Source organism: Motacilla alba, chromosome 2 (assembly GCF_015832195.1).
Source record: "Motacilla alba alba isolate MOTALB_02 chromosome 2, Motacilla_alba_V1.0_pri, whole genome shotgun sequence".
Lineage (NCBI taxonomy): Eukaryota > Metazoa > Chordata > Aves > Passeriformes > Motacillidae > Motacilla > Motacilla alba.
Genome location: NC_052017.1, coordinates 32,793,503 through 32,821,296, shown reverse-complemented (window position 1 = coordinate 32,821,296; position 27,794 = coordinate 32,793,503). Strand labels below are relative to the sequence as shown.

At 41.1% G+C, this 27,794-nt stretch overlaps 1 protein-coding gene across 2 annotated transcripts; it reads right to left on the bottom strand.

The window, feature by feature from the left end:
- Positions 1-63: 63 nt before the first annotated feature.
- On the bottom strand, positions 64-23,096 carry NFE2L3 (nuclear factor, erythroid 2 like 3). Of its 2 annotated transcripts, none has more exons than XM_038162639.1 (4): positions 22,884-23,096; positions 10,972-11,073; positions 10,034-10,117; positions 64-7,269 (listed from the first exon to the last, which is right to left on the bottom strand). In XM_038162639.1, exons 1-4 carry the CDS (start codon positions 22,890-22,892, stop codon positions 6,058-6,060), a joined length of 1,407 nt encoding a protein of 468 aa, XP_038018567.1. In that variant the 5' UTR covers positions 22,893-23,096; the 3' UTR covers positions 64-6,057. The 2 variants fall into 2 exon arrangements, with proteins under 2 accessions (XP_038018567.1, XP_038018576.1); XM_038162648.1 differs by lacking the exon at positions 22,884-23,096 and adding an exon at positions 11,492-11,551.
- Positions 23,097-27,794: the final 4,698 nt, after the last annotated feature.

Genomic DNA, 27,794 nt, shown 5'->3' with positions numbered 1-27,794 from the left:
GGGAAGATATCTTGAGGTTATACTGTTTTAACCACTTATCTTCATGCATGGTTTATTCAAAACTTGAAAATTATGTGCTTTGGCAGAATCATCATGTCTTTAACCTTTATAATACTGTTTAAGGATTCACATACAATTTTTTCTGTTTCTTAAGTTGAACTTTGAAATACTTGAATAGGTAACCGGTGGGCTGCAACGGAAGCAGAAAATGAAGACGCACAAATCTGCTTTACTTTCTTCTTTCCAACAGAATGACCAGATCATAAGGAATCTGTCTTCTTTCCCGTAACTTAGATGTAGTTGATGGAAGTTTTTTCTTTACAGTTGCCAAGTCCTCACTCATACACCATGCAAAAAAAACTAACCAAACCACTTCAAAGGGCAGTAATTATTTTTCTGTTTAAATACTATTTCATTAGTGTAGCAACAAGGTTTAAAATTTACTTGCATTGAGTATGTTTTCCATAAGGAGGATGTTCTCATTTTGATCTGACGGCAGTGGGAGAAGGGAGTGTATAGGGGAGACAGCACTGTGCAAGAATGAAATTACTGGATATTTCAAGTCTTGAAAACCTGGTATCTTTAGGTTTCCTGATATCCTGCTGCTGAACTTTTCATGACTTCTCTCTTGGTATGGTCTTAAAAGTTTGGGCATGTGACAGGTAACAGTGGTCACCAGCAAATGTGGTGAGACAAGTCACAGTTCTGAGTCAACCTGATACTGGAAGTTAGCAACTTCAAATAAAAGCAGCATTGTGGTCAATTACTGGTCAGCAGTTTGTGGACAATGGAGCCTTACTTTCTATCAAGTGGGATTTTGTCACTACAGACTTTGTCTTCCAAGTATGTGTAACATTGCAGTGTTTCCAGGTAGTAGTAACAGCCAAGGATCAGGTTGTCAGTACATAGGTCTAGTTTTCCCCCAGCGAACACTTATTGCAGCAAACTGAGAGAAGAAAGAAAAAACATAACTTGTTGCTAACTCGTATGTGAGCCAAAGAACACCCAAAAATGGAGTATGACTTGTATTTATAAAGTGATGGTGAAAAGAGGTCAGTAGTAGGGTTCTGACCACTCAGACTGTGTTACATACCATGAAAGTTGAATTTTTTTCACTTCTGTTGTGCTGCAGCTGCTAAAAAACATTCAAGAAAATGTGAACAATTGCTATTAATGCTGTAAAATGAACAGGAGTTGAACTTTGTTACGTGTAGGAAAGACTGTGTTCTTTTAGTTTGATGATAAATGTACATGATCTCTTGGTGATGAAATCATACCGCTTCTGGGGAAGAAAATCAAAGCCCCAGAAATGGATCTGAATTTTCAAACAGTTGTCAGCTGAGTTTGTTTTGGCAGCTTTGCCTCATTGGTAGAGGATAATTTGCTGGGAACGTACTGGGGCTGTGCAGTCCCTGTAGGTTTAGTGTTCTGTTTGGTTTTTGAAGTAGTTCGTGATGCAAGTGAGCCACTACCATAGTGGTGCTTTTGCTTTTCCACATAAGGGAGAGGGCTGTTTCTCTTCAGCCATGTTTATTCAGCTATACCATTCAGTGTGTCTAGGATAGGAGTGTTACATGGAAGGGTTTGCCTGGGTCGTAATCCATTTTCCCAGAAGTACTGTCCCTTTTAACAGTCATGTTTTTGCTTTGCAGCTACTGTTGGTTTGTGGTGCACATAAATTTTGTCAGGAGTTACTCCAATTAATGGAGCAAGAACTGGTTTGTTCATCAGCAGTAAAATTACCATTGTATAAATAATGCCTGTGTGACTTACCTGACAGAGTGCTATGAACATTAGGTCAACAGTGTTCCGGCACCTTGTAGTCACAAACTAGCTTGTGAGACCTCCCATGCTACTTCACTGTATGAAAAAGGGTGACTGGGGGAAAGTCCTAGAAAATTGCTGTTACTAGCACTCTTCCTTCCCCCCTTGTTAGGTTCATTTTGGGGCATTCTTGTATGAAAATGGGTGGCTTCACGGAGTTCTAGTAGAAGTGCAGCAGGTGTCAAGTTGCAGTACATCATGAGGTATACACTACAGTAATAACACTTCACGTGGTTACATCTGCCATCTCTATTTGGTTTACTTAATAAACAGTTCTTACTACACCCTGGTGTTGAGTGTCCTGTTGCCTTATTTATAGGTCTCTGCTACCTCTCTCCTCAAGATTCTTCTTAGATGACTCCCAGAGGAGGAACTTACGTGTGTGCGTGTGTGTGTGTTTTGGGACAAAGATTGAATAGTTGATATTCATGAAGTGTTTTGTCCAATCGTTTCCTCATTGAAGTTTGTTCTGGTTCCCCATCTAAAACTAGATTGTAAGCTCTTGAGCAGGAACAGCTTCAGCTTGTAAAATTTGACATTGTAAAAAGCCAAATGTATTGAATAAAAGCTAAAACATGAATTTAAAGCTGCACTTCAGTGCAGTACAGGAGTGGTCATTCAAAGTGTGTGTAGTGTTTGAGCAGAAAGCTGTGTCTCTTCTGGGAGCGCTTGTTTGCAGCAGCCTCTACGGGAGTGTCCAGCCTTCCAGCTCAAAAGCATGCAATGGGGGCTGCAGTTGGACGGAGTACTCAGCTTGCCTTTGCTGCTGGTGATGTTTCTCCAGGACAGGTGTGCCAGCAGGTAAATGCTTCATAGTACACGTTGCTGCCATCAAGGACGGGAATACAGTCCACCCAGTGTTTTTCCTTTTACTTAATCCAACCTTTCCTAACCTCTTGCAGATACACTCTTACTAACATAACAAAAATGCAGTCTACCACTGAAGTGTTGCAGACTACTTGAAGGCTCTACCATGGGACCAGTATTTTAATGATCACTCCCACTTGGGTATTTCTGGTTTTTGTTGCTGTTGTCAACAGCTATATTTACAATGATCAGCTTAGTGGTTTCCTAGTTAGATTTAATGGGTGTTTTCAGTCTAACTTCAGAGACTTGTTTCAACAGAGTAGTAGTAAGGTAGGATGCAGCTGTAATGGCTATGTGCCATCTGGCTCCAGAGTAGGTTTGATACCATAACATGTCTTTCCATGCAATAAAGCTCCTGGTTTGTACGCTTGGGGTTTTGATTTTGTGAAAATCTTGATCTGTCAATAATAAAGACAAGACAGACTTCAGTCAGGTGTTACCTACGTTTTACAACCCTTTCAGTAACAACATTGATGAGTTCTGTTTACCTGAAAAGCTCAATTCTATAGTGTCTCTAGTTTGGTACACAGGTTGCAAATATGGTCTAAGGCCAGTACAGAAAGTGCGTTAAAAGCTTCAGCTGTCTCGCCTAACCATACGTCGTTTAAGCATAGCCAAGACCATGTTTGGGAATTTTTGTTTAGTGTGGATTTTGTGTCTGTGAATGTCTGTTTGGAATTTTTCTTTATAAACACAGGCTAGTTGCAGAAAGGGAAGACACTTCAAATGAGTCTACTCCAGTTAAAAACAGGACATTGGTCTGAATTCTACCTATAGTTTTGTACTGTGGGCAGGTAGCTGATGGTTTAAAAAAAATGCACATCCAGACATAAAGTTCATTGTATCATCAGTACTGTTGCAGTCCACCCAAATTCAGTATTTCAACTCAGTTTTTTGTAGGAGCAGAGGTTCTGAGGAATTCTGAGGAACTGAGGTTCTTACATCAACTTGTTAAAGAAATAGTTACTGGGCAATAATGACAGTTGAATTAGCTGAGGGCCATTCATAATGCTTTAAATCTGCACATTTACAGGGAATGGAATAGTATTGGGGCTGATGTCTCAAACAGGTCAGTTGGAGTAAGCTGCTTTCCATTAGTATTGTTGTCCGAAAGGGTTACAGTATGCTTTATTGTTGGTATGTACCAAACTTGGTATGTAACTAACTGTGTAGCTGTTTCCCAGTTGGGTACATTCAATAGTCCACCAGCAGCTGGCCTTACAAAATTCCACACAGCTCACCTGCCACTGCTACTGAAGGAGTAGGCACCAAAAAGTTTAGTTGGTTTTTTTCCTCCCTGCATGAGGCCCTAAAGCAGAAATACTCAGCTTTCTGATTTCTCAGTTGTGAGCCTAATCTATAGCTATGAGAATTTATGCACATGGGCAGTGAAGTAGGTTTAAAAACCTTGTCCTGCAAAGGGTAAGTGTGTGGATTTAAAAATATTTATGTCATTCAACTGATTATGATCATGCTGACTTCAATATGTACTTCTTTTTTTCCCTACAACTAGAAATAAAGTTCATATATGTATTATATATGTTCCTATCATCATGTTCATATATCATATCATATATATGTTCATAAAGTTCATCACAGGTATCTGATACCTACTGCATGTTTTGGTTGGAGTTTGTGATCTAGCCAACAGACAAATCCCATGAGAACACTGATTATGATAGATGTGTCTCACATTGATGCTTAACCAACAGCAAAAAACAGCACAGCCTCAGTAATGAGACTTTCTGCTATGAATTTACACTTACCAATTTGAGACTGTGGTGAAACCAGTAAAGAACACATGCACACATGTATTTAAAGAAATCTTTTAATAGAAAATGCTGAGAAAATTGTTCAAACAGTCTGATTCCACTACTGATAATTCAGTGCACTTGGTACTATCTTAGGGCTCCCTTTTTAGAAAATGTCACTTGATAGTATCAGCTTTGTTACAGATAAGTGCAAGCAGCCAATGTGACTTCTGTGCTAGTGGCAGCTTGTTTCTTCAGCAGGTATAATTTGGCATTTAAGCTTGTATGTGTAGTTCTTACATGACTGCTACAAGTGTTTTTTTTTAACATACCTGAATGCAGGTTTGCTCCATTGTCATCATGCCATGACCAATGAGAACTTTTTAAATACTAGTTTTATGTGTTTTAGTTATAAAATTAACAAGAAGTATTTGTTGTCATCTAGCAATTAATATTAGTAGTTACTTTCATAATAATATACCTCAACATTCCTTCCTTATCATTCATTACAGGCCTTTTAGACCATCTCTTGCAGACCTTTTTAGAATGTTGTAAGTGAATAAAACTTCTTTCTAATAGCACAAATAAATGTCAAACAAAAAACCCTCTTCATTTGGAGCACTGTCAGAGTATAACCTCATAATTACAAGTATAGATAAACAGTAATTTGGTTCAATTTAATTTAAAGACTAAGAAAAATGTATATTTTAAAAAATTAAATCCAGAACATTAAAGACACTTAAAAAATACCAGTTTAAAAAGCCACACAGAAAAACTCAAGTACTTCTTGAGGAAGGTGTCAAAATGGGAGGAAAAGAGAAGGTACACAAATAAATATCACAGTCACTAGGAAACAGAACAGAAACTCCTTCACCATTGGTCATTTTTGTAGAAGAAAGTTGAGAATGATTTAGTTGCAGAGGATGAAGGTAAGAAAATACTGAATCAGACACTGTTTTTCAGCATGTTTGCAGATTGAGCGTATAGGTTGTAAAATTAAGTGGCAGGTTATCTTTGCTTGGAGTTACAATGCTGAAAGTAGTGAGGAAAAATGCAGTAGCCTCCTGGGCTGCTCTCCTCAAAGGAAAACTGAATAAATGGAAAGCATGTAGTTATCTCTTGAGCCTATGTAAATCCACAGTGAATTTAAACTGAAGATGCACTAGAACTATAATTTTCAGTGCTAGAGAATAAAATAAGGTCATTTTCTGTATAAAGAGTCAAGTATTCAAGACTAAAGCATTTTCTTGCATGTGTAACATTGATCCAGAGTTGACTTGTATGCCTCACTGATGTTCTCCCCTCTGCCCCCCAATGCCAGTAACTAAATTCCTAGTTTTTACATAGGTCTATAAAGCTACACTACACTGATGATCTAGCTCCTTTAATTCTAACTAAAACTAAACAGATTTCCTCATTTGGAAGCCTCAGCTCATGGACGTTCTAACAGATCACAGCTGGTTGGGTTTGCCAGACCCTTGAACATGGAGTGTTCCTCCTCAAGCGTAGTTGTTTCTGTTTGAACTGCTGTAATCACTGACCTTTAGTTGTCACACAAGTACTCTTATCATCCTTTCAGGCAAAATAAAGGCTATTTAGGTGATCTCCAGTCATCTTACTTTTGTTTCTGCTCTTTTCTGTTATCTTGTTTCTGTTCAGATTTGGCCAAGTGCTTGGGTGTTATGAAAACACTACCATTGCTACTGCAGTGAATGACGTACTGGCGTGGGTTAACAGGTCTACCCTGGTCATCCCTCAGTCTACTGAAAATGTCATGGTACAAGTTGTTTAATTTTTGCTTTATCTGGTTGATTAATTTGCTACACTGGGAATGCTCCTTTTTAAGGCTCTCCTTTTGTGTTTGGAGATTATACACATCTTCTTCCAAGTTAAGAATTGCATTCAGTTTGCGTTTACGACACTTTTGGGCAGCTACCTTGTTTTTTCCTCTTCGTCTGATGTCACGTAGAAGTGATACCTGAGTTTCTGTCAGCTGGTTCTTTGCTAGCATGGTGTTGAAAGAGTCAACGGACATGCTCACAATCTCCTCGACTGAAAATGGTATTCTCAGAGCTTTTGCACGCCATTCATCTCTGCTCCGGTTTGTAGCAACAGAATTACGGCACCTCTCCTTTACTTCGTTTGATTTCTTCATCCACATCTGCTGATAATGCTCCGGAGTGGATGCTGCTTGACTTGGCAGCTGATTGTAAGTGTGATTATGAAGAAACTGCTGAAGCATGGCTTCTGTAGAACACTCTGCAACACCTGGATATTCCACATGGCTGTGCTTAACGTTTTCTTGGCAGTGGCCACCAACAGCTCCTAAGCCATGCAAAGGAGCAGGTTTAACACCGCTACTGTACCCAACAGAATCTTCACAGCAGACTGAATAAGAGGTGGTGCTGTGATTTGAATTCAAAGATAGTCCCGAATCTGAGCCAGGCTGTTCAAAGATCTGAGAAACTTCTATAGGACTAAAGCCTTCCTCCAAAGCCAAAGACATAAGCCTAATTTCATCAAAATTATCATCATGGGCTGTTAGATTTCTAAGGTCAGCAGCTGAAAACAGCCCTGTCAAATTTGACCCATGAAATAGTGATTCTGGATTTGTGATATCAGAGCTTGATTGAGGGAAAAACTCTTGCCTTTGTAAGTGTCTTGGTTTTGAATTTAATTGCGTGGGGTAGTCTGTTCTTAGTAGTATGGCATCAGGAGGACTGAAACTGTTGTGAAGTGTCTGGGCCAAGTTTATATTGTGGTGTAAGGATGATGGGTCTTGGCCTCTACTAGAAGTAGCAACTTGTGTATCTTCCAGTAAGTTCACCTAGAGGATGAAGGGGGGGAAAAAGAGATTTTTCATAAAATGAATGCTTCTACATCCCTCGCCTACACAGTCACGAACATTTTTTAACATTCCACTACTTGATTCTATTTAAGCCACATTTTTATATGTTAAACTCTTCTTTTAGCTATTTGGAGTGCTGTTTCCCATCTGTAATAATGCATAATCTGTATTGGCATATGGCAAAAGGAAGCAGGAAGAGTGCAGAAGTGACTGAAGGAACGTGAGAAGGACTTGCAAAGGACAGTGTGGGACTGATGAGGGTTGAGAGGGGAACACAGGACTATTGCCAAGTGTACAAACTATGGCCTACATGTTCTGTCTGATGTGATCTAAGAAAAAAGTCCTACTGGGAGGAGTGGTCATGACCCTTCCCTGGTAGTGGTAGTGATGATTCAAGCTTGAGCTGGTTCAAGGTGCTACACTGTTAAAAACCAAACTTTTAAAAGAAGATAAACAGCTCATCTGCAGAAGTTAACCAGTAAGGACAGCGGTGAAGAAAAGTGTGGAAGACAGGAACATTAAGACTGTTGCAGTCTCACTACTTATTTCACAATTTATAAAGTTTCCAGGGCTGTGAGGTGCCGTGCCACATTTGGTTTAGTTCCATTTAACTGAAGTCTACTGCATCCAAAACTCAGCTGAACTGTTTTACTGATCAGTTTGAACATTCCCCCCACCAAGTCACACCTTTTGTGGATATCTTGACTTTAAATTACTACTCAGGGTTTTTTTACAAAACCAAAGTTGATATACGATGCCTCAGCCCTGATGTTCAAACAATAAACTGGAGTGGTAATGCTGTAGTAGCACTAAGACCCACCTTCTGAGGACCTGAGTTAGAGTTGCTGGGTCTTAGAAGCACAAAGGCACTGTCCAAGATTTTGTCGGGTGCTTGCTGACAAGCAGAGTAGTCGTGAACTAGATCGATACCAAGTACTTGAGAATGTAAATACATCAAGGAGGAAGTGTATAGGATCCCTCCATAGTTGAGTGTTCTTACAGTGTTACAGGAAAGAACTTTCTGATTGCCATTCAGTGAACACGTAAAAAGCACTTTCCACAGGGAAGGAATGATGTACTATAAGGACCTGAACATCTGAAATTCCCTATTATGCTTACTGGGAGCTCAGGTAACAAGAAGGTGGTCCTGCCTTATTTCTCCTAGGGAGTTACCTTGTGTCACAGACATATTTTATGAAAATCCTTTTGTCAGGATTTTCTTCTCCTGAGAAGCTGAGAGGCCTCAGGAACAAAATGTAAACAATGACTATCAGCTGCTGTGGAATGCAACAGGTGGATCTATGATTGGTCTCATGTGATTATTTCTAATTAATAGCCAATCACAGTCCAGCTGTTCAGACTCTCTGGTCAGTCACAAGACTTTGTTATTCATTCCATTCTTTTCCTGTCTCACCTTCTAATGATTCCTTTCTCTCTGTTCTTTTAGTGTAGGTTTAGTTTAGCATTTTTAATATAATATATATCATAATATAATAAACCAGCCTTCTGAAACATGGAGTCAAAATTCTCGTCTCTTCCCTCGTCCTGGCTACCTGAAAAAGCTACAACCTTGTACTAGGCTACCTGCAGTCTGTGAGACAGAGATGTTATTTTCAACTAATCCCTTGAAAAGAATGATTCTTAGAAAGTCAGCTATCAAAAAATACTCTCACTGTGAAGATTTGATACTTGGCAGAAACAATCAATCCATATCCAACAGATAGATTGTCACAAGATGGCAGTGCATTAATGATGTTGAGTAAAATATGCAATATGTTACTGTGTGTTGTAATAGCTGTATAAGGGCTACAGCCAATTTCCTTTCAAATTTTGAGAACAGAGAAAACGAAACTGATGAACTTCTACACCTCATTAGTGTGCAAGCCACTTCCAGAGCTGAACAGAAGAGGAAGCTAATTTATGGGCTAGAAGGTACTATCCAAGCTAGAGATTCCCAAAACCAGATAAGCATGGAGTTATACAGAAAACACTAATGACCCCAGAACAGGATCCTATGATGGGAAGTGTATGTAAGATGCCCTTGAAGTATTGCAAAAAAGGAATGTAGGGAGTAGCTTCATGGTCAATAGTTGCAGCTATGAGCTGTGGGAGAAGAGGGAGACTTCAATTAAGATAACAACTGGTTTTTGTGAAGATGGGTACACAGAAAGCACAGGATCAGAGTGCCACAAGATTTAAAAATACAAAAAAAACCCCAAAACACTAAATGGGTTTACTGCTAACGCTCTGATTTGCACTGAAGATGATCTGTTGTTCTTGAGAGTAGCAACCCTGTAAGCACTTGACCCAATATTTATGACAAATGTAATCCTTCACCACAAATAAATGTGAAATAAATGTGTAATAAATCAGTGTTGCTCTAGAGAAACACATCAAGAGCCGCTGCATAAATACAAACTGGTATTAGGTTTCAGAAAGGCAAGTATTAGTTGAAAAATTGAGTTGTCCAGTGGCTCCATCCAATTTTGACCACCAGATAACAGTAAAGACACAGCTCTTACACCAGACAAGTTGCTGGGGAAAATTTTTGAAGTAAAGCCAATGAAAGCTGCTGTAAAAGGTGGATAGTAGCATCTTTAGCAGTTTCAGGTAAGTTTTACTACATTGATTTGCCAGTAAATTCCCAAAGTGGGAAGGGTAGGCTGTGGTGGTTTTATTTAAAAACAGAGTAATTGCTGACTGTATTCCAATCTGTTGGCAATACATGTATTTTCTCATTTACCTCTAGCATGTTTTCCACCTGCGATGACAGAAGCTGTAAATAGCCCTCTAAGGAGAGAAGGGAATCTACATGGTTGCTGTTGCTCTGTGACAAAAAGAGAAACACGGTGTAAAGCACAGTTATTACCTAAAAGGAGGTAAAAATCAAAGTCTGGGAGGAAACAGAGCACAGTGCAATACTCCTGCTGACCCCACTATCAAGTCTTCATCCTGATGGGAGATGACACGTTGCTAGAACGAGCAGATCAGCTCCATGGCCTGAGCATCCCTACTTTGCCCACAACAGCAGAACTGGGCTCTCCTCTGAAGCTGTACCTCCCCACCAGTGTGGAAAAATCAGGTATTTTTTCAAAGCCAAGCTCACAGGGCAAGTGGCAAACAGAGAGGCTGGCAGGACACCTGGATCAGATGTTCTCACCTCTCACAAGGTCTCGAGAAAATTGAGTATTCTTTTCATTGGTACCCTTAGAGAGAACAGAACTGAAGAGTTCAGTGTCCCAAATGTAATTCTACATCGGAGCATCAAGCTTTATATAACTGGTGAGAGCAGTATAATTTAGCATCCATGTCTCTAGTGTTTGTAGGCAAAAACATCCTTGCCCACAAGCAGAACACCTTCACAATGGAGAAAATAAACCCAAATTAAAACATAATTAGTTGCAAGTGTTTTCTGTAAACCTCTACTCAAAACTACTCAAAAAATAGTGGGGGATTGAGAGAAGGAGGCAATTTTCAAAAAGGTGTACAAGGGCATCATTCACAAAGCACTGTCTGAAGTGAGCATTTCTTTCCTGCCCTGGCAAGGAACACTTCACATAAAAAGAGGGAATAAATTATTCCTTTCAAAACTTTTCACTACTATTTATATTAGTGATAAGTTCTGTATCCTCCTTCACTTCCTCTTCAGTTTTCCCTTCTCCCCTTTTTTTCATCACCTACTTGATTTATGCCTTTCTCCTCTTCTTGCAGCTCCAGCTGATCCTCTCCTGGAGGTGGACAGCAGTCATCCAAAGCTCCCCGGCATGCTTTCAGGTCAACATCCTGAAGACACAAATAAAACGGCTCTATGACACAGCATGCTCTCAAAATTAATCTTTAAAAGGCACTTTTTTTTTTTCTACAGTGATAGCATTCCAAAGAAAACATGCACTGAACAGGTCATGTGGATGAACTGAGTGTGTAGACTTTGGGGGCAGAATAAGACCAGTGTCAGTTCAGGGGGGCAGCCACCACCGCTTTGGTGCCCAGGCACTGAACCCACCTGCAGTAGAAATGGACACTAGAAACAAATTCCTCTAAACCAGACGAAGAACCATGATGTGATTTCATGAAAAGTTTGGACTATCAGTGTCTTTTGCAGGTCATTTCACAACAACATATCCAAGCCAGGTAGATACTCAATGATGGAATCATAAAGCAGGCAATTATACCTAACCAGTTAGCAAAATCCCTTGCTTACCTGTATTGTAATGGCAACTCTGTTTCCCATCACTTCTGTGTAGACATTACCCATTTTCATTTATCCAAATGATGGAGATTATTAATCTCCAGTGATGAGATTGTTCAAATTTAGGGGCCTCAGAAGCAATTTTCAAGTTTTATTTTATTTATATTCATATCATCAGACTTCTTCATTGTTTATTATAGAGGGCTGGAGTACTGCTAGAGTAAGAAGGAATCAGTGCTAATTCCTATTTTTAAAAAGAGTGTATTTATATTTAGAAATGTTTTAATATTTCAGCTTTTTCAGGGCAAGTCTGTATTATTAAAATGTGAAACTAAGAGGAGTGGCAGCCAGGAAACCAAGTGGCCATACTGCATTAGTTCCAGGTATTCCCAGCAAAATGCTATGGCAGGAGCAGAAAAGACAAGTTTTCAACAGCAGCAAAGATAATGAGATAGTGTTCACTTCTAAAAATCTCAGCAAACAATTTACTTTGCAGGTTTGTTATGAAAGCGTAAACTACATAAAACCTGCAGTTGTATTAGTCATCAAAATATATAAGAGTTTTTAAATTGTTCCTTCATACAAAACACATTAAAAAGTAAATATAAAAAGTTCAAAAACAGGACTCTGGAGAAAAATTAAATATAACCTTAAAACAAATTACCCTTATTTTCAATTTTGTACATTCTACTTAAATATGTAAAAATATGAAAACTACTTTTATTTTAAACTAATTATGTTTGTTAGCTTTCAATTTTCTGTACTTTCTTTTCAAGACTGGAAGAAAACTTTAGCTTTATAAACAGCCATTTGTGAAAACAAATAGCTCTACAGGGCACTCATCTGTCATTCTGATGTAAGAATGAAGAGTTTCCTTCAGTGATGCCTAACACAGTTTCTGCTCATTAAAAATTATATTCCACTACATTATGTCTTTGTCAGCTGCATCTGGAAACGACCAGATGATTTTTTTGTTGCCAAATATGAGAAAACAAATTTATTTGCCTAAAACCAGACACACACATATACGAAACAACAATAACAACAAAACAAACCTCCTAACCACCAGTTTTGTCTATGTAGTTAAACAGGAGAGGGCATTTACTACACAAGACACTGAGAACATGGCAAGTAGCTGCTTGCAAACACTTAAATTAGTCCAATAGAGCAGATCACAGGCATGAAGTTAGTTCCATACTTATATGATTGCAAAATCAGGGCTAGGCTTTAATTTAACAGAGAACCAACCTAATACTCGTCAAATTAATGTGACCTGTTAATATTCTAATTAATAAAATTCATGATCATCAAAAGTGAGTGAGAAGTCAAGGACAACTGCTATTAAAGACCTTAAGGAGATCCTCTGGAGCCAAGTGGCCTGGAAAGCTGCTGCTGCTGTGGCAGAGCATTCAGCTCCTGGACAACACAGCAAATTCATTACTCTACTGGCTGCAGAAAAGGCAAATGCAGGAAATAGTCAGAAAATATAATAATACAATAATAGTCAGGAAATAGTCAGGTATCTGTAATGTGATGCCTCTAAAAACCAACTGCAAGCACTGGGTTTGTGTACAGAAGGTATGTGAGTCACAAATTTGATTGCTCCTTTTAAAATTTCCTGGGGTACACACCTATTCCTCTGCCAGGGAAAAGCTAAGCTTGGGGTAGCTTTGGGAAGAGCCTACGATGTGTCCTACAGATCATTCCAAATCCTCACAGTTCAAATTTCTTATGGTGGAAATCCGACTGCAGATGATGCTGGTCTGCTAAAGTCTACAATGGAGATGGGTCCTTCCCCAAACCACTGTGAGGACAACTAAATTTCTGATGTACCTGATGGGACATCTCCTTTCTGAAGGGAAACTAAATGCTCCTGAAGCTCACAGAAATTTTTGAAAACTGTCTTGTATTAAATTCTCCAAGATGTCAAAGACAACTGAATCTTCAAGTCTTTTCTGATCAGTCTGTAAAACTGCTGGCTGCTAAGGAAATGGAGAATATTTCCAACTACAAATTTTGGAATTTATCTGGAGTCTACATTCATTTTCATGTATCTTTTAGGAAAAAAAATATGTATCTCTTTTCTCTACTCAGCCATAGATGGTGTCATGGTACCCACAGTTTCCAGGCTGAGAGCCACTAACTGCACTACAGGATCACAAACTCACAACCCATTTTGCCTAAAGGACTCTTGGCCTTAAGCACAGAATGGAGGTCAGAATCTCCCTCTGATCTTTGCACAGAGCTCCTGCTGACATGAATGGAACATGTGAGGTGCCAGTGAGGAAGGGAGGGAAGCAGGGTCTCACACTAGCAGTCATGCCCATTCCCTGTAGCTTTCCAAAGGGAATGTGTCATCTCTTTTGAGCGAGCTTCACAATGCTGCACTGTGTGGCTCTGAGGATTAGTCTTACTAACACCATTTCTTCCTCCAGCAGATGACATTAAAATATACTCGTGGCTGTTCACAGCGATTATTACTACAATAAGTTTTCCATCCTTTCAAAAAACCTGTTTTCACCACTACCAGAGCACTTGCTGAAGGATCCTGGCCCTGCAGCTGGGTTTTCACAACAGTGGTGGTATAGACACAGCACATGTAAGATATTTCACATCACAAATTTTCACCTATGGGATCATTCCAGCGAAACTCTCTATACAGCAATCAACCAGAACCTTTTTGCCTTCATTTCTCTCTTTTAGCTCTTTACAAAAATCCCCTGGAATATGCTGCTTTTTGCATAAACCAGGTATCCCCTGGTTTTTGCTTTTATTACACTTCACACTAGCTTGTTAGTCTTCCTCAGTGATGAAGAATGACTGAACAGCACAGCTCAACAACAGAATGCTTCCTTCCAGGCCTGTTGTATCACTTGGGACTGACTGCTGGATTACTGCTATGGGGAGAACAGCAGGGGTCTCTCCCCAAGAAACAGCCACACTGTTTTTGAATAAGACATTTCATTAAAGATACCTTAATTCTACAGACTGGATGTACATCTAATGACAAAAGTTTTATACAGAGGATATTAATCTAATGACAAGAAGAATTAGGCATAGATACTATTCAGCACTGTGCTGCCACATTCAGTGTTTCTGTCCTTCCCATTTTGCAACAAGGGTAACAGAAGAATTGAGTTACAGCAATACCACTGAGCCCAAGAAATCGGGAAAGCACGTGGTTGTCTCTGTATAGAGAAAAAGACGTAATTTTTGCTGATTGTAGAAGACTTAATAATACCACCAAACCCATCGACTACAGGAGCCTTTCCCTTCCTACCACTGGAGGGTGTGGAAGTTCATGCCTCCAACAGTAGGCTGCTTCCAAATGGTAAACTACAACCCTACCTGAGGGCAAACTTCGATTTGCATTTGGAAGGACTTCTGTGCAAGCACAAAGCTAGAGAGCTACACTAAAACTGTCATAATAAAATAATAATAAAAAAAATAAAATCCCAAGTATCTGAAACGTTCATCTTGCTTCTGCCACTGACTATTTTCAGTTGCATTAAAGAACACAGTCTGAGACTGAATATGATTTACCAAATTATCCACCAGCCTTTTATGTGGGGGGCAGGGCTCTAACTGTGCACCTGCCCTTTCCTAAAGGTACAGCTTACCACAGGTCAGCTATAGGCTTCAGTTTGTCAAAATGAGAAATACTAGTTTATGTCAAATCTGCTACTTAAGGAGGGCCAAGAATCAATGTGGAAGTGACAAAAAGTATGGTTTTGTGGGCCTACACTTAATTGGAAGCATGCTGCCTGCTCCGGCAGGTTTCCAAAGTTTCTTACTCTATGTTAAAAATAGAGCCTTCCATTTCCAATGAAGTAAATCACAGTATTGATCTCAGCATGAACTGGGCGTAGTGAACATCAAACTTTCCTCCACCTATCTCCTCCCCTTGCTTCCTACAACCATGTCTTATCTGCTGTCCTTAAAAGACTGTACAGGGAGCAGAACCTGTAATGACACCAAAATACAAAAAGGTGCACTGTGGTGTATTGGATGGGTGAAAAAGATCCCTCTGAAGGAGCACCAGAAAGCATAATAAATCTCCTTTCAGCTACTGCCCCTGCAAAGCTGTTACACTGCAGTCCGACTCAGAGTTATCACTACAAATATCTCAGTGCTGGAGCAAAGGTACACAACCACAATTATTTGCAAAATTACTTTTTTTTTTTTTTGTGCTGTTTACTCATGTATCCTGTTCATGTGCTATCTTCTAGTTCCTCTACATTATGCTCACTTTATTTTAGTTGTTAAGTTTTAAACTGCTTTAAGTTTTAAAAGAACCTTTGAGATGGTTTTCTACAATCTTTTGTCCCTTCTCCATTACTAATTGCACTGCTCTGTGGAACTCGCCCTCTCCTTGTTATTAGCTGAAAAGATGTGGGACAGGCCTGATGCTCTTTGCCACGTTTTGTGTAATTAAGTAGCATTTCCAGAATATAATCATAGAACGGCTTTTAGTTCGCACAATGCCAGCAGAAGTTAAACAAAACAGTTTCTAGTAACATAACCAGTAGTTTCACATTACTACTTGGTAAGATTAAATACAATTAATAATTAAATATAATGAGGTGTATCTGATATAATTCAGCTCTAATTTTAGTGATCTTGCTGTCTGCCTGTGTACTTTAAATATGTGATAATAATCTCACAAACTGATATCTACTTAATAGATAAGAAAAATAGAAAGAAAAATATTTCTTGTTTTTCTATATTCACAATAATTCATAATAATCCTGAAAACACCAGAACAGAAGAGTACTTTTAATTTTTTAAAACGCAGCCAGGGTTTTAGGATGTGTGGAGACTGGAATGGTGGATGGACACACCAAATACCAAAGTATACCATGTTATATATGGCTAGGCTTAAAAATGACAATAAACCATGCTAGGTAAGCAATGCAACTGAGTAAATCAAATGGTTCATAGATGTGACTCCAAATGTGGCACCTCTCAAACATTTATGACCTATCTACTCTAAATCCTAGCAATGCCATCTGGGTTGTAACCAAACACTGCCTGTGAGAGCCCTCCTGTGCGCTGCAGTGAGATGATAGCACCTCTCCAAACACATGCATTTCAGGGCTTTAGATAGCATGGGCCAGCTGTGTCAGCTATTACAAAACCCCCATACTGTGTGCACTCTGTTCCAACACAACATTAACACCAACCTACTCCCCAGATGGAGGCAGAGACAGGTACACGTTGAAGGCAGAGACTGATAGTGTTGTCATTGACTTCAATTAAAACATCAGTCTTCATGCTGAAAATAGCTCAATAACCTCTTCAAAATGAGCGTTTAAAGCCACTTCTAACAAATACACAAAACAGGAGCCCATTCCAGCCCTTTGGTCCTGTGCAGATGTTTTTCACCAGAAAATGTAATGACAGACAACATAAAGAACAGAAATTTTCAGTTTCCCTTGAAGTTGCTAAATAGAGCTTAAAGACTAACTAGCAAAATAGATAAAAGAAGCAAAAGTAGACACACAGGATGCTAAATACAGCTGGAACCAGTGGATAAACAGATAATGAGGAATATATTGGCTTTTGTGGCAAAGCCACGCAATAAGAAGTAACAGCGCATGCCCGAAAGCAAGTTCATCTGTCACACTGGGGGCACTCAGTGAGTATGACCACCAGAGACTCCTTCAGACAACCCTCTAGGACCATAAAAGGGCTTCCAGTAAGAGGCACATGCATGCAAATTAGTTCTCAGAAAAGTGGTGTTTATCTATTAGCTAGTACACTGTAGTGAATATGTATGGTCCTGACGGAATAAACATCTTCTTGTAAAGTTTCACAATACATTCAATTAGAGGAGATATTCTCTGAGTGTGTTCAGCACACTGAGAATAAAAAATGCCTGCTTTCTAATACTTGCAATTGTGTTTGAAAGTTTGTGTTTTCTGTCCAATTTTGGTATCAGTAAAGTATGCAATATCTCTGAGAGTAAATGTGATGAGGGTAATTAAATTTATTCAGTCACTCTTTCTGACAGAGCACAGTAAAAAAAACCCAAACAACAAAACAAACCCCATGTGCCCCCTCCCTCCTCTCCCCTGAAAAACAAACCATACAAACCCAAAATCTCCTTTCATGCCTCTAGTGCCCCAAGATGCTTTCTTTTGTGGTCAGTGAACTACTTGCCATCAGGGCTCTGTAAGATACCTCCCTCTGTTCCTGCTCTATCTTTACCATAGGGTGGTTGCATACCCTTACTGGCACTAGTCAGTACTGAATAAAGACAAATTACCCAGGGACCCTTTTAGATAAAATTACCCTTTCAGATAAAACTTTGTCCGCAATTCAGTTCCACGTGTCTTCCTTTTGAGTCTTCCCAGGCAAACATACTTTCTCAGGTATCCAGCTTATCCAACTCCCAGCTTTTCCAAGCCACCAGCCTCTCTACAACACCAAATGCTGGCCTACTCACAGTCCTGAATTGGGAGCACTGCTAAAAGTCACAGTCTGACTTCAGTTCCTCTAGGATTTGAGTACCTTCACTTTCCCTCTGGCCTTCACCTGTAATTCCTCTTCTACTTTCCACATTTGCCACACTCTTAATTCTTCCTTCCTTACGCCTGATATTCCCCTCATCTACTCGCACAGGCACTTTCCATCCATCCCCTGCACTGGCAATACCTTGGCCACTCTCCAGAGAGCAGGAAAATGCTGGCGTAATTCAGCCCTACACCACAACTCCAACTTCCTCCAGCACTTTCCCTGAACACTCCTTTGACCAGGCTTTTTCAAACCCTTGCAAGACTAAGTCTGAGGTTCTTCTCTTACGCCACCTCTTTCTGAAACACCATTAAGTCCTTCCCCCGCCTCCTTAGGGTGAGTTCTGGCTAACAGGTAAGGGCCATTCACAAGCAGGGACCCATCCCATTTATCTGCTTCCAGATGTCTCTCCACAGCAATATTGCCATGTCCTACTGTGCAATGAATCCAAAAGAAAAAAAGAAAAGAATGATTTGAAATACGTTCTCGAAGTTAAGCACAGAGCTTCAGTGAGAAGCTCTCAAATGGATTACAGGAACAGCCTTTGGAGAAAAACCTTCAGAGAAAAGCCTACCTGGTTCCTACTTAACTTTCACTTTACCAACTTTGACACTCACCAAGGAAAAAAAAATCCATAACCCAAATTATTCTCACTCAATATAAATACTTCAAATGGTGTTCCAAGTCTGGGATGGATTACCCCCTTCCAGTGATTTAATACCATAAAACTCTGCCTCTGATGGTGTTCAAAGAACTGTGCTTGTATGACGTTTTACAGAGCCTCATGCTCAGTTGGACTCAAACTGCTCTTTCTAAAAACTAACATAGAGACAACAGTACAAACAACACAAATTATCCACTGTGCATCTTCTTCCTTAAATTTTGTAATTCATAAACAACAGCAATATTATGCTGTTAATTATTAATTAGAGCAGGTGTTTAATTGAGTGCAGGAATTCAGCTCTTGGGAAGGGCCTCAAAGATCTGTTGAAAGAATGCAATACATTCAGATATAATATAACAAACCTACTCGATTTGTGTGGGAGCAGAACCTTCCTTCTCTATCCCACCCTGAGCTGGAGCTTGTTTCACATGGAGTGCAATGACCCAGCACAGCAACTCCTGCTCTCATTCAGGTACTGCTTCTTCTGCTGGCACGGGCAGCATCACTGCCTGGGGTTCACGGGATTTGGAACAAACATTTTTACTGTAAGACTAACACAGAGAAAAAGCTGAAGAGCTACACAGTCCATTCTTGCTAACCTAAATATTCTCCCACGTATATTCTGTAAAAGATAAAGAAATCATTGAGTTTTTAAACTCCCTTTCTTCAAATGTCTACATGCACACATAAAAGCACTTTCACACATAGAAATACTGATACACAAAAAAGAAAGGGAAAAGAAAATCACTGAATCAGGCAGAGCAGTTCTGAACCCTTGCAAGACCTTCAGCTAAGACACTGCTGTGTGACAAGCTTCTGGAGACTTTCCCTGTTTGGGAATACTATTACCATACACATAGGACTGATGTCACATCTTGCAGGCTCCTCTTTCCCTACAGTTTTTAAGGTGCTTTGGAAAACGCGTCTCACTCATTTTCCATATGGACTTAGGGCTCCGTGTAAGGGCTTTCACAAGTGTTGTTCAGGCAGTGTTACATTGAGAAGCCTAAAGAAAATGCAGTTGGCAGAGTGGGGCATGGAATGTAACCCAAGTTATGTGCCTGTAGAATGGCTTCTCTTTTCCCCACCAATATAAGACCTATACCCTGTGTCAGCTACATATCTTTCCCCCACCTCCACCTTTTTTTGGCTCTTTCTGAGCTTAAAACTTTAAAATGTACACAGCCATACAGTGCCTCTAAATTTCAGTTTTAGTTTTCCTTAAAATAAGCTATTTCCTTGAGCAATCCAACAATACTTGACAAGCACATTGGGAAAAAATAAGCAGATATGCCCCAACTTCACCTGTGTGAGTAATTCAATGTGGCCTACTCAATGTGACTTACTTGAATGAGTAGGTTTGAGTAGAACAAAAAAAAGTCAGGCACCCTGTTTTCAATGGGGGATGTCAGCATTCAAACAGGTGCTGAATATTACGGAGCAAGTGGTGCTCCCGTTATAAACCCTTTCTTAAAAAGAACACAAGCAAAACCAACCAGGACTGCAATCTCTTTTTCCAGCAAACTGTGAAGAGAAAGACTAGGTGCAGCACAAAAACTGTTGGAACTGGGAAAATAAAAGCAGCATGAGAAATAATCACCTCAAAGAAAAGACCTGGCTCACGATTAGGCTTTTTTTTAAAAATCTGTTTCCTTAGCAAACATGCCCACTGGAGCCCAAACTCGGACTCAGGTGTTCTGCAAAGAGGTAGGGCCTGCATCACCACCTTTCATTACTACAGAAATGAATCCATCTCCTCGCATGAGCTGATGAATGGTTTTCCAGTTACCCAAAGCAAATGTTTATTGCTTTTTTATTTCTTCTCCTCTAAACTCATGGTTCTCAGGGAGCTTAGTCTCAATCTTAAACATCCCTGAGAACGAAACCAACAAGCTTTGATTCTGACCAGATGAGAATAGTGAAGAGGCATTAAACTAATACCCTAAGCCATAGGGCACATCTACCAACACCTGCTCTGACCTGCTGTAAGGGATGCAGGGCAGGGCAGTATGTACAGTGCAGAACTTGGAAGTGTTTTCAAAAACCCTTTTTTTTAATGTAGTCTTTGTAGTGGTACAAACACTTCTATCTCTGGTTCTGTTACATACATGCATCTAAGAAAATGAGTAGCAAGACACTGACTTAGTACGATTATTTTGTCCATTAAGGGGTGTATTTCAGAGGAAGTATATTTTGCTATTTTTATTAGTAAAGCAATAAAACACTGTGGTGTTTACATTTCATCAGCAAGCCTATGTTTGATTACAGAAACAAACAGAATGAAATAGTTTTCTGGGAATGTAGTGAATACAAAGGTTAGGGCTCATCCCAGACTGCTGGGCAGCAAGCTGAGTGTAGGAACCTACCTATTCACTTTACTCCTTGTCAAAACCAAAGTGCTCAGGATGTTCTAACACTGCACCTCATGTTAGCACAGGGCAGTTTAAACCCCTGCAGTTTAGTTTGCTTCAACAGCATGCTTCGGCCACTGAATTAATTTTCATCTGCAGTTGTCTTCAAGAGTAGCTTTAAGCACCAGATCTCAATAGCTTGCATTGTGTTGCCAGAAATGTTCTCACCACGGACTGGAGTCCAATGAATAAAATCAATCCAGGGATGGCTAAATCCAGCTGCAAACTTTTCATGATGCCATACAATATCAAGCAGAAAAACCAAATACTTCCATCTGTTTACATACACTTCTCATCCTGATCTAGTGTAGATAAGAGAAATGCTAAAAATAGCTCAAATCTATGTTTACAAAAGGTAAATTGAAGGTTACAAATCAGCCGAACCACTCTTGAACCCATTATACTATTACAATAAGGTTTTGACAGCATAAGTAGACTCAGTCAAAGCTACCAAAGGTCACCTTAAAAACAAAGATCTACTTTTTGATCTGTGTTTCATGTTTTGGACCTGCCATGTGTTTCAAAAAACATCCGCTGGAAGCGACATGGGGGTTTCTAGACAAAACTTATCTTGCTCCAATCATTATTTTACTTAAATGCATTGTGGTAAAGAGAGAGGCTCAGAACTACACTTAGCAAAGAAATGAATCATCTCCTCTCCACATAAAAAGAGTCATCTCTTACAGTCAGGGTGTTGAAACTAGTTTTGCAACTACTTTACAAAAATAACCAAGTTAACACATGGGGAAATAGGAAAAAAGTATGACAAATTTAACAATTACCAGTTGATGCTGGTCCATTAATTCACAATAAGAAACAGCTATTCACAATTGTTCAAAACCAACTTGAAAAATGTTGGTAGTTCAAGTTGGTATTTCAAAACCCACTGAACATCAGAAGTCACAAGCCCACCGTCTTGGCACTCCTGTACCTTTTGCATCCATGAAGTGCACCACAAAACTCCCAGAACGTAAACTACGCAGGAAACAATAAAACGCTATTCCCAGCAGCAATTTAACTGGGAAAAGCCAGCCCCGCAGCTGAGTGGCTTGGCTGATCTTGGAGCTACAGCTGTGCACCACTCTTCACCTCTGTGCAGGACGGGGGCCTCAGTGGGCACAAGGCGACACAAGCGCAGCACGGACTGCACGAGGCAGGAATAAACAGGGAAACTGATCAGCGCTGCTAGCTGCTTATTGCAAGTTTTGAAACTGCCGCGCTGATAACGGAGGGCAGATAAAAGGAGCCCGGAGGTTTGCCCTGGCACAGAAAGACCCTCTACATGTGAGAAATGTTCCTGACAAGTGCAGTTACCGCATTACCACGCACAGGTGCTCTGCGCCCAGGTGAGGGGCGCACGATGTGAACAGCTCCGGAGAAGCTCCGTTTCAGCAGCTGACTGATATTCTTGAGAAGCCTGTGCGCTCATATGAGGAAAACTGAGGCGATGCCGGAGGAAATGCCAAGCAGAACTGTCTGTCCTGGCCATACAACCCTGCCCGGCAGGTGACAGCGGCGCTGGGGCCGGGGCTGTGCCCGGGCCAGGGCAGCTCTGCGGGGCAGCGCGGCCCCGCCGCCCGGCGCTTTGGCTCCCGCCGCCCGGGACACGGGCAGGGCACGGCCAGCCCCGCACACCGCCGGAGGTGTGTCTCCCTCCTGGCCTTTTTTTTTTTTTAATATTTTTCTTTGTGGGGCGGTACCTGGCTCACAAAAGCGTCCTCCTTCGCGTCGCCACCGCTCGCCCCCACGGACAACCCAGCCCGCCCGCCCCGCTCGGCCGAGGCGGCTGCGGGACCGCCCGCGCCTCACTTACCTCCGCCATGGGGCAGCCGCCTCGGCCGGGGCCGCCGCCGCCGCCTCATCCTCCTCCCGCGGCGGGGCGGGGCCCGGCTCCACCCGGGCGGGGCGGGCGGGGCCGGGGAGCGGGCCCGCGGGCTCCGGGGCTCGGTGCCCCATCGCCGCGCCGTGGCTGCCCGGCGCAGGCCCTCGGGGGTGTGTGTGCAGCCCCGGCTCGCAGCGCAAACCCGCCCCCCGCTCCTCTCGCCGCCGCCGCCGCCGCACCGGCCCTGCCCGCGGACGGGAGGCGGCGCCGGGGCGGGACGGGGACGGGATCCCACCTGTGTGCTGGGGGCTCCTGCGTGCCGCGGGCAGGAACGGCATGCGGTTGCTGAAGCGAGCTGGAAATGAAGGAGACTAGTTACAAGGGGCAGTAGCCGGAAGGAAATTAAAAAAAAAAAAAAAAAAAAAAAAAAAAAAAAAAAAAAAAAAAAAAAAGCGAAGAGATTCTCCACAACCCCCGGTCAAGAGAATCTCCAAATAAAGTTACAGGATGCAGATACAGGTTTTAACTACAATGAACGTGCTGCTGAAGCATCTCTTCAGTGCCTTTTCTTTCCCACCTATTGAACTGCATTTTCCTCGGCACATCTACTCAGCACTACAGGGACTTACTCTCGCACATGCTAGAGATACATTTCCAGTTGTTTTCTCTCTGTCCTCTGAAAAGGTCTCTTATCACTTCTCATCACTTCTACTTATCTGAGTGTTTCAGACTTGTTTGGGCATTTGCAAAGCGTTGGGCTGTTCGGGCAGACCCCGAAAGTGTCACTTCTCCAGTGATAACTCTGTGTGTAACGGGTGCAGTTGCACAATTTCGCTGTTATCACAGATGACATTTCCCTTTTTCTGTGGGGTCCAGTGTGATACCACGCAATGAGTGTATTACAGGATCCCTAACGTTTTATTGCAAAACTTGTTTCTTGAATTCTAACGAAGAAACAATTTTCTTTAAAAAGAAATCTAAATGTACTGAAATAGGATACAGTCTTCCATTGCCATTTTGGGGTGTTTTTTTTTGTTTGTTTTGTTTTGTTTTTGTTGTTGTTGTTTAATTTTCATTTTGTTTTGTTTTGTTTTGATGCCTGAGTGAGATCTCTGACTTTTAAAGTGGAAGTAATGCTGATTTTGCTGTGGGAAAAATAAATTATATGTGTGCTAGGGTAAATATATTTACAATCATGATTCACTGCATAAAAGCCGCCACAAGTCTTTATATTCCACATTATGCACTGCTGTTAAACCTTTTATTTGAGGGAGGAGGGGGTTTCAGCATGGTCAAAATCTCTGCACATAATTTTTATGTTTGTAGATCAAGTCTTCTGATGATAAGAAAATATATGACAATTGAAGAATTTCAATTTGCCTGTAGACTTTCTTGCAAGAGACAGAGAAGGAACTTGGCACATCCCACTCCCCAAGGGAGACAAGAGCCTCTTTGTGGCCACTGTAGGCCACTGCAAGAATATGGATGAAACAGGCCTGTTCGATCGTTTACTCTTCAACAAGTTGTGTTCAAAATGTTTAATGGAAGCTCTGAACTGTTACAGTTGCTTTTGGCTGCTGGGTTTTCATCTCAACTGAGTTTTAAATCACGGTCCTTGAGACACTCAGCAACACACACGGGCCGCTAGAGAGGGACTGAAACCTGAGGCTGGCCCAGATGCCTTGAGCTGGAGACAACCTTCACTCAGAAGACATTCCATAGTGGCAGATTTAGGGATTCTGTTTGGGTCTCTGGCTCCCAGTATTCAGAACTTTAAAATCCTGCCCTGAAATAGTGATGAGCAAGTGTGTGCTCAGTTAGCACTGTCCTGCAGAGAAGGCATTGGTGTCAGAGAGCCCTTGTGTACCCTCTCCCAAAAAATGCCCTGACTATTTTGCACATCAGACACCGTCCACATAGACAATCAGCCCTTCCTCCTGATCTGCAAAGTCAGTACTCTTTCTGTGCATGTTTACTGAGAAATCAATTGCAAAGACCATTACAATGTCATAGCACAAACACTCCTTTTAGAATGAACCCCTTAAACAAGAGACTTCCCCAAACCTCTTAGTCAAGTTCAGCACAACAGCAGTTGTGACAATTTATACCAGTTTGGCCTGCTCTGGCAGCTCAGTGCTGAGGGAAAAGAGACAATTGGCTTCCCTATGTCTAACTAAAAGCTTGATCTGGGCCTGTGAAAAATCACAGAATCATAGAAAATGCTGAGTTGGAAGAGACCCATCAGGCTCATCGAGTCCAGCTCTGGCCCTGCACAGTACACCCCAAGAATCCCACCATGTGCCTGAGAGCATTGTCCAAAAGCTACCTGAACTCAGATGGGCTCAGTGACCATTTCCCTGGGGAGCCTGTTCCAGTGTCCAGTTACCTTCTGTTTGAAAAGCTTTTACCTGATATCCAGCCTAAACCTCAGCTTCATGTAATTTCCTTGAGTCCTGACACTGATCAAGAGAGTGAAGAGATCAGTGTCGGTTCCTTTCTTCCCCTCGTGAGGGTGTTGGAGATCACAATGAGGTCTCCCCTCAGTCTCCTCTTTCTGAACAAACCAAGTGACCTCCTCACGAGGCTTCCCCTCCAGACCCTTCACCATCCTCGTGGCCTTCCTTTGGACATTCTCTGATAGCACAGTGGGGTTTTTATGTTGTTGTGCTGAAAACTGGCCCCAGCACTCAAGGTAAGGTTGCCCCTGGTGCAGAGCAGAGTAGGACAACCCCCTCCCTTGTCTGGCTGGTGATGCTGTGCCTGATGTGCCAGCCAGGACATGGCTGGCCCTCCTGGCTGCCTGGCACTTAAAAATGAAAGCTGCCTTTTCCTTCTTTACCTCAGTTTGCAATGTAGTAACTTCTCAGTGTTTCTCTCGAGTGACTCAAATGGAAATGGAAGTTGATCCGTATGGCATGTGGTGCCCTACACTTGTCTCTGCATACAGGAAAGCTGGACACATAGCCCAGGTAAGTGCTACGATGGTTTTCAAGACTCCTGGTATGAATTCCTAGAGAACAAAGAGTGTATATATGTTCATGTATGGAGCTGCAGGTGATTACATCCCAGCTGTTTACAGCCTCCTAAGTGCAGCTGTAGTCATTAATTCTAGAATTCCAGAATTCCATTAATTCCAGAGAAATCTTTCAATAGTTTCAAGTACTCAGGCTAACATTCAGCGAATCTAGTAAATAACTGTTTGGGGTTTTTTTTTTTTTCCCTTATGCTAAACTCTGATAACAATTTATTTCATTTAGTAACACATCAGCAAAGTTGCTCGCATATGACATTTCATACATAATTCTGGATTCTTTCAATTTATAAACCTACTTCTCATGAAACATGCTTTTAATCAAGGTAACCTATTTAGATAATCTTCTCTCACGGAAGCATTAAGATCAGCTTCAACAAGTATGTTGCTCAAATGCTTGCTATTGATTCTGCTGTGCTAGACTGGTGCCTTGGTCCCCATCGTGCCTTTGTGCTTCATGCCAGTGTTGAAAAGGAGGGACAGGCTCTTTACCATCAGAGCATTTACAGCAGAAGGCAAGTGATGGAGTAGAAATCCTTGTGGCAGCTAACACAAGTGTTAAGTACCCCTAGTGCAGGCAGGTACTGTCAATTACAAACATGCAAACGTGAAGAATTTGTTGTCTGGCTTTAGACTGTACTAATTTTCCTACTTTATTGTCTGATTTCTTACCATAACATTAAGTTTGTCACCCTGACTGTGACCAAGTAGCAACAGTTTTGTTACTTCCCTAACAGATGGCCCCTCTTCTAGTTTCACTTTCACACTTTTTGTGTCACAGGAGATTCTACAACTCGTACTGGGTTTAACCATCCTCTCACAAATCTATGCATAAGTGGTTTCAATTATCAGTTTAATGTTATTACCCAACAGTGTTAGCTATAAAACAAGTAGGAAAAAAAAAACCCCTTTGTTAATTTTGGTCATATTTTTGCTCTGTGCTTTGCAAAAAAAAAAAAAAAAAAAAAAAGAAAAAAAATTCATTACAGGTGTTTGTATGGGCAGTAAGAAAAAAGAGCAAATGAATCTGAACTGGCCAGGTCTGGCATTTTCTGAGTCAAAAGGCACAAGCTGAGCATGGACCTGGAACCCATTTTCTACACATCACATTTTTATCACTTTCACGCACTCAAACCTGCTTTCCTTTATGTCAGATGCACAGATACAATGCCAGTGAAATCACTGTATAAATACCAGGCTGGATCATGTATCTTGCTATGCTCTTACTACAAATCCTTTGGAAGGGCTCTGAAATAGCTGCACTAGTGCTGCTGAAGCCATGGTTTATAGAGCTGGACACAGATCATGGGAGAGTGGCTTATGAAGTCCTCCTAAGCTGGTCTGTAATGCACACATGCTTTAATGTCTTGTATCTCATTATACATCCTTGCAAGGGATATAAGGAGATCCAGATCTAAATCTATCTGTCTATCTATCTATCTATCTATCTATCTATCTATCTATCTATCTATCTATCCATCTATCCTCAGGGGTGGGAGGTCAGTTATGCCACAACACAGAAAGACCTTAAGTTCTAGATACTGAAAGAGTAAAAAAGTAAAAAGCTCTGTCCCCTGGACATTGAGGCACTCATTCACAGATTTAGCTAGCTAAGTGTGTGACAAGAAGTGCTATGAAGCTGAAAATCACTTTCCATTCACAACCTATCCCCTAGATTCAAGCTGCCAAGTCTCCTTCTTCAAATGCTTACCCAAGCTGCCCTCCATGCTGACACTCTGCCTATGCACAGCAGTCTCCCACAGGAAGGGGTGGGTCCTGGCTTTCTCTTTTGACCCATACCATCCACTACTTAGTGTTTTATCTCTGTACCATCTGGAGAACATAAAATGAATGTCAATTCCTTTCAAAAC

Bases quoted from the DNA above. Each gene is read 5' to 3' on its own strand.
- NFE2L3 (XM_038162648.1), bottom strand. From the start codon at position 11,551: ATGAAAATGGGTAATGTCTACACAGAAGTGATGGGAAACAGAGTTGCC. The intron at 11,074-11,491 runs GTAAGCAAGGGA...TTGTGTCTTCAG, and splicing joins GAGTTGCCATTACAATACAG to GATGTTGACCTGAAAGCATG. The intron at 10,118-10,971 runs GTAGGTGATGAA...TTTTTGTCACAG, and splicing joins AGGAGAAAGGCATAAATCAA to AGCAACAGCAACCATGTAGA.